An 11,294-nucleotide genomic window follows, 5' to 3' on the forward strand; every position below is an offset into this window, starting at 1 on the left:
GAGATGTCTATGTTTGGTGAGACAAAATTCTTTGTTGGATTGTAGATTCAATAGAAGAAAGATGGTGTCTACATTACTCAATCTATATATATCAAGGAGATACTAAAGAAATTTGGAATGGAGGATTCAAGACCAGTTGGAACCCCTATGTCTACTAGACATAAACTTTCTAAAAATGATGAATCCAAAGAGGTAGATCAGACCACATATAGGTCAATGATTGGAAATTGCAGTATGTAGTACATATAAGGCTTGGTATTACATTAGTAGTCAATATGGTGGCAAGATTCTCATCAAATCTTGAAGAAAATCACATGATGGAAATCAAGAGAATCATGAGATATCTAAAAGGTATTGAAGACTATGGTTTATGGTACAAAATAGTAGGCAATTTGGATTTTAAAGTATTCATAGATGCTAATTGGGTCAGAAGTATTGATGATAGAAAGAGCACCATTGGTGGAGAATTCTTTCTTGGTAAAAGACTAGTGTCTTGGACAAACAAGAAACATAATTATATCTCTCAATCCATTGTAGAGGCAGAATGTGTGGCAGCATCAATCAATTGTTCTAATATTATTTGGTTCAAATAACTATTGGCAGGTATGAAGATAGAGATCAATGATCCAATGGTTATATACTATGATAACACCAGTGCAATCAATATATCAAAGAATCCAGTGATGCACACCAAAACTAAACACATTGCTATAAAATGTCATTTCTTGAGAGAATTGGTGCAAGATAAAGAAGTAACATTTGAATATATAAATACTAAAAACAAATTGTAGACATATTCACCAAGCCATTACCTAAGGATGCATTTCTATATCTAAGAGGTAAGGTAGGGGTCATTCCCCTATCTGAAGCTCACTAAATGAAGTTTAGTGAGACATCAACCAAAGCATGTTGAAGATCAATTAGTTGATGTAGTATTAACAAGAGCATATTGTAAATAAATAAATACTTGAGGTACATTGATATTCATTGAACATTATCTTTGGCATGAGATGTTAAAGAGGGAGAAGTTTGCTATCATATCTCATATAAATTTTGTGGAGAATTTTTCTATCATAATTTTTTTGTAATGAGATAAACAAAGGAAGAACAAACTTGGTCTAATATCAAAGGCAGAGTTTTCTATCAAAAGAATTTGTAGTAGATAGAAGTTTTCTGACATAGGGAGAAACTAAAGGCAGAAAGTGTTCACACTCATAGAGGGAGTTCTCATGGATGAGAATTAGAATGAAGTTAAGGATATGTTCCTTTATTCTTGCTCTAAAAATCTCAATGTATTACGATATGTTGTGTTGCCATCAATATCAAAGAGGCAGATTGTTGAACATAATTGATTAATTGTGCATTGTCTTTGATGTTACACAAAATTTCATGTCATTACCAATCAGTGTATGCCGAGCACACTTGGACATTAGAGATAGTTTTCTCTGTCTACCAAGCATTCTAGAGTTTACTAGTTTAGAAGATAGTTTCTACCAAGTTCACCTGGGTGCCAAAGGAAAGTTTGTGGAAGATGAGTGTTAACTGAGCTCACTCGATTAATGAAGGAAATGTTGGATGGAACCAATTTTAACTGAGATCACTCAGTTACCAAAGGAACTTTGCATATATGTAGTATTGAATGAGCTCATTTGGTTTATACAGGAAAATCATTCTGAGTTAGTGTCTACCAAGTAGGGTCAACTAATGAAGAATTTTTTTATTTTAGCATATTGAGTTCAATTGATTTGTTTCATGGTTCTAGTTGACTAAGAAGATGAATATTAATTATTCCAAGTTGTATTCTACCTAACTTGACAATATGAAAGATATAAGTATAAGGTCAAGTTGAGATTTAGAATATGTGAATGAATGAAAGATAATTTCATGATGCTAAGAGGAAGTGAATTAGAAGGATAAGAAAAATATCCTTTTGGAACTAAAAAGATATATTTGATCAAGAAGGATCAAGTATACAAGCCATAATTGAGATATCTAATCATAAATTCAATTGCATATGAAATCAAGTTATCTCATTGTTTTTTATTTGGAAAACAGGTTTTACAGGGATCCTAAAATCCAAAGTTTTATAGCATAAAACAAGTTAAAGCATAAAAGTCAGAAAAAACAAAAATAGCCTCAAAAGGCCAAAAACAAAAAGGCCCGAAGCCAGGGAAACAAGGGCCAAGAATAGAGCCTGGCGGGCAGACTAGTGTCCCTTCTTCTCCATTGCCTGCAGGATTTCTATAGAGTCACTTTCCTTCTGGATGGCCTCTTCCTCCTAGGTCGCTGGGGGGAAATGCATCTGGTCCCCCTAGCTTTCTTGGATTCCAATCTCTTTCTGAGGATCATCCCAGCTGGTTCCATGCTCTGTACTCTGCTCCACATTCCCCACAAGATCGGCATTGGTTAGATAGCCCCCCAGATTAACAATGTTTTCATTCAAGGTATGGAGGGTATCCACAATCTATTTAGTCACAACTTGGTGGACAAAATCTAACCTTTGGACCTTCTTCTCGAGACGGGTGATTATGTCCTCCTGATTGTCACTAGGGTCCTTGCTTTTGTCTTTTTCCTAGTTGCCCACCTAGTCTTTACTGCCTCTGGCCTCATGATCCTTGACTTCCCCCATGTTGTTGGTCTGGTTGGACCTATCCTTTAGAGTCTCAATTTCTTGAAAAAGCCACTTAATGGAGCATAAATTGTCAATTAGGCTATTCTTTGCATTGTTGAAGAAGTTGAAACCCATTTCATGGGCATTGTTAGAGAGAACCAGAAGAGTCGGGTCAAGGAGCTCATCATAGTGGGTGCTATTGTCGAGATCCCCCAACACCTGGATTTTAGCAGGTTCTCTAACAATGCCCATACTAACACTATCCATATTGAAATTTTTCTAGGCTCTTCTCTTATTTTTCCTGATGGCCTCTCCACCCTTTTCAACCATAATTTCTATCATCTCTTCTGGGGGCGAAATGGGGATCTCTAGGGGGGAGGTGGGCGCAGTGGGGCTGGGGGCAAATCAGTGTTATCGCTGAGATGATCATGGGTTGGGGTTTGGTCCAATTTTCTTTTCTTGGGGTTATCCTGGGTTACCAAGGGGGTCGCCTCCTTCTTATCATTATCTTTTTCCTTGTCATCTTCTAACTCACTTTCCTTCTCTGCCACTAAATCCGCTTCCTCTGACTCCGTATCCGACTCCTCACTAGACTTCTTAGGATGAGGGGTAGGGGGGTTAGGGGGAGGGCACCTGGGGCTCTTCCTACTAGGGAAGCAGGGAGAGGGTTTAGATTTTGGGGTTTCAGACTTGACAGATTTCACAATGTGCACTTCCCTTGATTCTGAGCTAGCAGTGTCCTCCGAGGAGCCACCCGAAGCCCCAATGGGCTTGACTCTTGTTTGGGTTTTCAGAAACTCAAAAATGAGGAGCAGAAGACCTTCATGAAGGGCGGGATTCTTGACAGGACATTTTTTGCAACTCTCTATATTCTTAGTCATAGAAGTAAAAATATAGAAAGGAAAAGAGATTTTCACTTTATGTCTAAAATGATTAAGCAGAACAAAATGATGGGTTCTGACTCTATCAAACCTGGGCTCCAAAGTGACATACTCTATGATGATCCTCAGAACAAGCCCCCAAAACTTCTTGATGGACTCTATGTCATAGAACATGTCAATCTTTACCAGTTTGCTTTTCTCCTTATCATTCTTGATGAAAGCATTGACAGCATTGGCGTACATCTTCTTATCCCTAAAGAAGCTAATGCCTTCCTGGGAGAAGCCTGTCACCTCTGCAATGAGACCCTTCGTGATTTGGTGGGAGACACCATCAATTATGACCTTTTCATTGTGCCAGGTTTCAACCATTATCTTGGTAACCCCTACGTTGAAACCATGGAGCCTCTCCATGAAGCTGGTTATGCCGCCCTTCTGGAGTTTTTTCCAAACCTTTCCTTTTTCTTTCTAGCTCTCTATTTCTCCCCATGGCTCTCTTCTAATCCTTTCTCCCACCATTGCAATTTTATGCCACTCTAACCCTAAACCTTGAACAGAATTGCAGAGCTCAGAGATGGACAAATCGCTAAGGATGAGAGCTTTAATGCACATGTTTTTGGGTTTAACTCTATCTTTCTTCTGCTTGTGTAATCCATACACGTTATTATAAAACGGTGGGGGTTCCGCATAACTCCAATTGATTCCCTTTTTAAAACATGATTTAGAATGTGTCATCATCATAAAAAGATTTTGAGTTGGTACCTTAAATTTTCTCCTTTCAGATGAGCTCAATAGCCACCACCAAAAAATGATTATTGTTTCCCCATGTAATCACCGAATTGAATGTGACCGCTACATTTGCGAACCAATCAGCAACCACGTTAGCTTCACGGTAGACATGGGTGACGTGGTAATTTTAAAATTTTCTCAAGTCCATTTTTAGGTCCTCAATTATGCTTTCAATGGTCCATGATGGTTTGGTTACTCCTAAAATACAATTAATTATATTTAGGGAGTCACCTTTAAGCCACAGTTGTTCAATCCCTGAGTCTAGGGCCAGCTTAACAGTGAGTCTGGCTGCACTGGCTTCAGCCAAATGGTTGGTTTGGTGACCAATAGGGGAGGAGATAGTAGCAATGCCCCCTCCCAAGCTATTTCTTATGATTCCACCACATCCGGCTGGGCCAGGGTTCTCCTTAGCCGCTCCATCGAAATTGGCTTTATGCCAATTTTTGGGGGGGAAGGACCAAGAAGTTTGCTGTCTTCTTTTGATCCTATCTTCTTTCTTGGTCTTAATTTTCCCTTCGTCCTTTATGTTTCCATCTCTAGTTGTGGAATAGTTCTCTTTCATGAGGCTATCAATTTTCTTTGCTATTATACCCTCAAGAGCTTCTCTGTCTCTGAATATCCTATTGATGCGCTCCTTCCAGATTCCCCAGCAAAAGTGTGGGATAATCTAGGAACTCAAAATTTGGGATTCCAGGCCTTTGTGGTAGCTTCTCCACTAAATGAAGAAATTATAGATACTGGTTGGCGGGCACTAGTAGGAGTTCATATTGGAAGTCAGAAGACTCCACACTTTAGAGGAAAAGGGGCAGTGAATGAAAATGTGATTAACCATTTCCAGGTCAATTTTACAGAGGTAGCATCTATTGGGAATAATTTGGCCTCTTTTGGCTAAATTATCCAAGGTAAGGATCTTGTCTTGCAAGAGGAGCCAAAAGAAAATGTTGATTTTGGGAGTTAATCTAGGGGTCTAGGCCTTGGCCCAAATAGGTTTCTCCCTTGTTCCCACAAGGGAAAGATAGCCTGAGGCTACAGTATAATGGCCTCCAGAAGAGTCTCCCCAAACTAAGGTGTCGCCTATCTGGTTGATGTTAATAGCGTTCAAAGAGGCCATCAAAGGCTTGAGATCCTACAAAAGTTTTGCCAGATTGTGCCAATCATTCCCATCTCTATAGTTCCTAACTAGCATACCATATCTGCCTATTGCCTGATCAGCCCACCTGCCAAATGAAGGATGGTTATTGAGGGGTTCCTAAAAAAGCAAGCTATCCTACCAAAAAAGGATTTTGTCTCCCATTCCATCTTTCCATTTGGCCCTGGATTTGGCAAGGGGAAGGGCCTTCAAAATACCTTTCCAAATGTAAGAACCCAACGACAACTCGGCCCCCTAGAAAATGGAGGAGAGAGACAGGCCTCCCAGGTACTTCTCAGCTAAAATGTCCCTCCAAACCCCTGTGCCTTGGAAGATGCACCAAGGGAGTTTAGCTAAGAGGGATTGATTGAGGTGAGAAATTTTCCTAATTCCAAGACTTCCCTGGCTTTTGGGCAAGAAAACCTGGTCCTAGGCTACCAGGTGGTATCTGTTGTGGTCTTTAGTTCCAGTCCAGAGAAAGTCCCTCTAAATCTGCTCCATTCTATCTGCAAACTTAATCAGAATCCCAAAGAGACTGAGGGCATAGGTGGTGAGGTTCTGGAGAATCGAGTTAACCAGGGTGCATTTACCTATTTGACTGAGGGTGGCCCCTTTCCAGCCAGCAAGTTTCTTGTTGAAGTTGTCGATAATGCTTGTCCAAAAGGAGTCCGAGGGTTTGGAGCCTAGAGGAATCCCAAGATAAGTTGCTGGTAGGGACCCAATGCCACAACCCAGAATTCAAGCAATTTTCCTCTGCCTCTCCAGAGGAGTGTTGAGGAAGAAGACAGAGCTCTTGTCTAAGTTAATAGCTTGGCCAGAACCGCTAGCATAGGAATTAAGAATTCTTTTGAAGGTCCTAGCCTCTTGAACTGAAGCTTCACCCCCCAAAATCATGTCATTCACAAATTGCTGATGAGTGAAAGAGGAAGGACCCAAAGAAGGCCTCAAACCCACTAAACACCTGTCCCTGATCTTCTTCTGAATTAGTCTGCCAAGGCATTCCACCATGATAACAAATAGGACCGGAGAGATGGGGTCTCCTTGCCTTAGACCCCTAGAGGGGGAGAAGAAAGGAGAGGGGTGGTCCTTGACTAGAATCGACAAAGAGGGTGAAGACACAAGCTGAGAGATGAGTTTGCAAACTTGATCATCGAGGCCAAAGGCACAAAGAACAACAAAGAGGAACTTCCAGTCAACCCTATCATAAGCTTTTGACAGGTCCAACTTAAGAAGGAATCCTTCCTTTTTTCCTGCCTTAAGAGAGTGGATGACCTCATGAACCAAAACAATTGAATCAAGGATCTGCCTACCAGGGACAAAGCCCGTTTGCTGAGGAGAGATAATCAAAGGGAGAACTCTGAGGAGCTTGGAAGTGAGAACCTTAGCTATGATCTTATAGAAGGAATTGCAGAGGCTTATGGGCCTGAATTTATCGAGAGAATCAACACCCAGGATATTAGGGATGAGAACCAGAAAGGTAGCATTAAGTTCTTTAAGAAAATTCTTGGCTCCAAAGAACTCCTAAACCACTTTAACCACATCCTTTTTCACAACATTCCAAAAGATTTGAAAGAAGAAAGTAGGGAAGCCATCTGGGCTAGGAGCTTTATCCCCTGAGAGACAGAAGAGGGCTTGATGGATTTCCTCCAAGGAGGGGATTGCCTTTAGCATGGAGTTGTGGTAATCTTGAAGAATTGTGGGAATGGTCGCTAGGATTTCCTCTTGTTTAGACCCAAAGAGGGAAGGATCAATAGAGAGGAGAGATGAGAAGTAGCAGAAAACTTCCTTCTCAATTTCATCCTCTTTGGTAATCTGAACCTGGCCCTTAACAATGTTGGATATTCTATTATTAGCCTAGTGCTTAAGGGTGGTCAGGTGAAAAAATTTGGTATTGTGGTCTCCTTCCTTCAACCAATTGACTCTTGGTCTCTGTTTCCAGAAAAGCTCTTCCTTAGATATGATGTTGTGCATATCCGAATGGATGACCTTTTCTTGTTGGCTATTATGTGCATTGTATCTTGAATGTTGGATTTCATCCTGAATAGAAGAGAGCTGATTAGAAACCTCATCTTTTTCCTAGAAGATGTGGCCAAAGTCAGTTCTATTCCATGTTTTGATGTTTCTTTTCACATTTTTCAGCTTCTGGGCAACTCTGTACATTGCAGTGCCTTCAACCTCAATGCTCCACCAATGGGATATGTTATCTTCTAGTGCAGGGTGTGAGAGCCACATTTTCTCAAATCGGAAAGGGAAGGCCTTGTTGCTGGAAAGGGGGGAGGCAGAAAGAGAAATTGGGGAATGATCAGAGCCCACCCTGGGGAGGAGGGATAATCTACAAGAGTGGGAGAGGAGCCATTCGGGGGAGATGAGGGCTCTATCAAGACAAACCTAGATACTATCACCTCTAATTCTTCTATTAGACCAAGTGAAGCTGCCACCTTGAAGGTCCAAATCTAGGAAAGCAAGATTCTGAATGAATGAAGCAAGATCACGTTTGCTATCCTGATCCAGGGCATGACCCCCACTTTTGTCTACATTAGATAGGGGCAAGTTAAAGTTCCCCATTATAATCCCTTTATTCAAGTTACAATTAGATAAGATGCCAAGGAGCTTAGTCCAGAAGCAGTTCCTTTCTTTCTTGGTATTGGGGGCATACAGGTTAAGGATTAGCCAAGATTCATTGCTTTGGATGTGAAAAACCTTACAAAGAAGAGCATTAGTAGAGCTGTAAAGAGTAGTTAACTTGAAAGCTCTAGTGTTATACAAGGTTAGGACACCACCTGAAGCTCCATCCGAGTCAGAAGCTTCGTAGAAAAAAGTTTTATTGAAAGATATCCTTCTTACCAGGTCCCTTTTCATCTTAGTTTCCTGTAACATCAAAAAGTCAGGTCTTTGGTCTCTAATCATATTTCTAATGAGTTCCTATTTGTGAGCCCCATTAAGGCCCCTTATGTTCCATGAGATGACTTTCATTTCTTACTTCTTGAGAAATCCTTGATGGACCTCTGGCTTCCATCTGCCAGGTTCCTTCTTGTTTCTTCTTGTAGTATTTGATTTAGGTTCTTTCTTCCTACTCCCTTGGGGGGTGACCCAATATCAGCTTTAACCCTACTTCTCGTTGAAGCAGGAGATAGGGGGGGGGGGGGGGGGGAGTTTTCTTCTAGTTCTTCTTTTTCTTCTTGACCATGCACCAATCATGAAGGCTATCCGTTGCACTGTTATCTAACCTATCTTCCCAAAAGGCAAGCTGAGATGGATCAATGTTCTTAATGAGGAGATGGAGCTTGGCCTCAATTCCTATAGGGGCTAAAGAATCTCCCCCCTTGCCAGAGATGACCTTCAGAGAAGCTAGAGTGTTCTCAAGGGGAAGACACTTAGCTTGGGTATCCTCATCTCAGGCCGGGGATTCGTGTTCTAGGTGATTCAACACTGTAGCTCCCAAAAGAGGGACTTCCTCCGCTGCAGGAGAAAACTATACTATAGTTTCCAGAGGGAGATTCTACTCCACAAGGGGACCCATGGCTAAGGAGGTGGAGTTTACCCACACCTTAGGGTCCTCCAATGGGTTTGAGATTGTCTTTTCCAATTCAGGGCCCTGTTCAAGGGGGGGGGGAGATGGCATTTTCCTTGGGGGGATCCTTCTGAATAGTGTCCTTCACTGCTACATCTTTTAGGCTAACAGCCTTTCTCCCTTGTGCCATAGAAAGTTTGCGCCTCCATAGCATCTTCATCTTTCCCTTACCAGAAGGGCGTGTAACAAGTTTTTTGGTTTGATCAGGGATGACTGGTTTCATGATCTTCTTCTTTGCCTCATTGGGGCACTAGTGGGCCTTATGACCAGCCTTTAGACAGAGGAAGCACGCAAAGGGGATCATTTCATAGATGATTTTTTGGTTGTGCACTCCAAGTTTGGAATGAATTTCAATGAACTCAGGCATGTCTGTTCTATCTCTCACCCCAATGCAAATGCGTGCAAAGTTGAGGCAACGCTTGGAAGCAGTGATCGAATCTGTTGAGAGAAGTTCCCCAAAGGTCCTAGCTATACCCCCAAAGACGTCCTCATTCCAGTATTCAAGTGGCAGTTCTAGTAGTCTTACCCACACTAGAGCTTGGGCGAAAAAAGAATCGTTCAAGCTCATGCCAAAAGACCATTTATGGAGCACAAGGGAAGAACGGCCCATGGCCCATTGCCCTTCACTCAAAATTCTAGCAAGGTCTTCTGAGCAAGTGAAATCAAAAGACATAAAGCCTTTCGCCATAGCCGTGACCAAGACTTGGCCCTTGAAAGCCCATTTATGTTTTATGAGCTACCTAACTTCATCAATGCTCGGTCTAGGCCCCAAAAATTTCCCAACCAAAGTAGAAGCCATAGTCTAAATATTGTGATCCACAATCTCATCTAGGATGGCTATCGCACAAGAACCAATCACCGCATTTTGAATAGTTTTAATAGGTGGGAAAGAGGACTTACTAGAGGGTTTAACCCTGAAGAGTGAGGACCATTTTGTAGGTCCTTGCACATTTGTTTTGGAGACCAAAGGAGACTTGATTGCTTCCTTGATTAGGACAACTGGACCCCCAACCACACTTTTTGACTTGTCCCCTATGCCAGGATTAGCCAGATAGCCTCCATCTTGATGTCCATGCTCCAATCCAGGGGCCCAAAACTGACCATTCAAGGAATTCTCGCTCTTGCATGAATTTGGATTTTGAAAGCACCTGCTCTCTCCACTCCCATTGCTATCCGCTCCCATCTCTGGAAACAATACTCTAACCATTGTTGCAATGATCTAAATCTCTTAACAGAGTTGGCTTAACAACTATTTGCAAATCCTCTAACAAGGTGGCATTTCTATTCAATTGTCCAAAGACCTTTAACAAGGCCACTCTTAAGAGGGTGATTAAATTATCTAATAGGGTCACACCTAACAATGTGTTTTGTAACCTTTAACAGGGTTGGCCCTTAACAGGCTCACTTCAAAAGAGTGAAAATTAGCAACTAGTTGCAATTGGTGGTCTTTCCAAAATTGGGTTTGCACTTCAAATCTTGGTGCCAAATGTGTTCATACTATTTCTCTTATGTGTTTGCAACTAAATACTATTAATCACATTTAACATCTTATGATTTGCATGTTAAGTAGTTGCCGGGCATTTTCAGTGTTTATTGACTTACAACATTTTTTGTGTGTTTTGTTGAGTATCAGTAGAATTTAATTTTTAGTTTATTTGGTTCTGACATCCAAGGAATCCAGGATTTATTTTAGTGGTAATTGATTCACTCCTTCCCTCTCAGTTACTCTTATATTTCCAACAGAGACCACTTAGGTTTCCACTAGCTTTCACTATGAACACCACTAACTTTACCTCCACTATCATCCCTCTTACCACAAGGCTAGAGATACATCACCAATAATGGTTACATCCCCTATGAGGATGGAGAAAAAAGATAATGAAAAGTTTTTTTTAACCCTAGTGTGATACAGGTTAAGGAATTGGAGGTTCCCGAAGGAAAACATCATGGTTGTTAAGAGATAAGTGACTTGATGGGTGAGATTAAATGCAAATGGAGTCCCTAAATTCCCAATTTAGTGCTCTAGATGAGAGTTTTAGGTCTCTCTCTAAGTTTTCTATGAAGATGACCCACACTTCTACTACTACTCTCTAGCTTGTTCACCAAGAGAAAAAGAAAGAAGGGATTAGCATGGAAGATGCGACTAAATCATATATCTTCCTTGTAGATGATTGCTTGCCAAAATACTTCTGGAAAATAAGAGGATAAAAAATAACAAAGTCTAAGCCTTTTTTTTATTATATTTTATGTTTTGGTTTCTGGAGTTTTTGCTGCTAATTTTTTTCAACTGTGAAATATTTAGACCATTTGATGGGC

General features: G+C 41.0%; 1 protein-coding gene across 1 annotated transcript; it reads right to left on the bottom strand.

The window, feature by feature from the left end:
• Positions 1–9,228: 9,228 nt before the first annotated feature.
• On the bottom strand, positions 9,229–9,666 carry LOC149534631 (uncharacterized). Its single transcript, XM_089806051.1, has one exon. It carries the CDS (start codon positions 9,664–9,666, stop codon positions 9,229–9,231), a length of 438 nt encoding a protein of 145 aa, XP_089662177.1.
• Positions 9,667–11,294: the final 1,628 nt, after the last annotated feature.

The sequence above is a fragment of the Cupressus sempervirens genome, chromosome 10 (assembly GCF_028749045.1).
Source record: "Cupressus sempervirens isolate cs-2001-9-10 chromosome 10, ASM2874904v1, whole genome shotgun sequence".
NCBI lineage: Eukaryota > Viridiplantae > Streptophyta > Pinopsida > Cupressales > Cupressaceae > Cupressus > Cupressus sempervirens.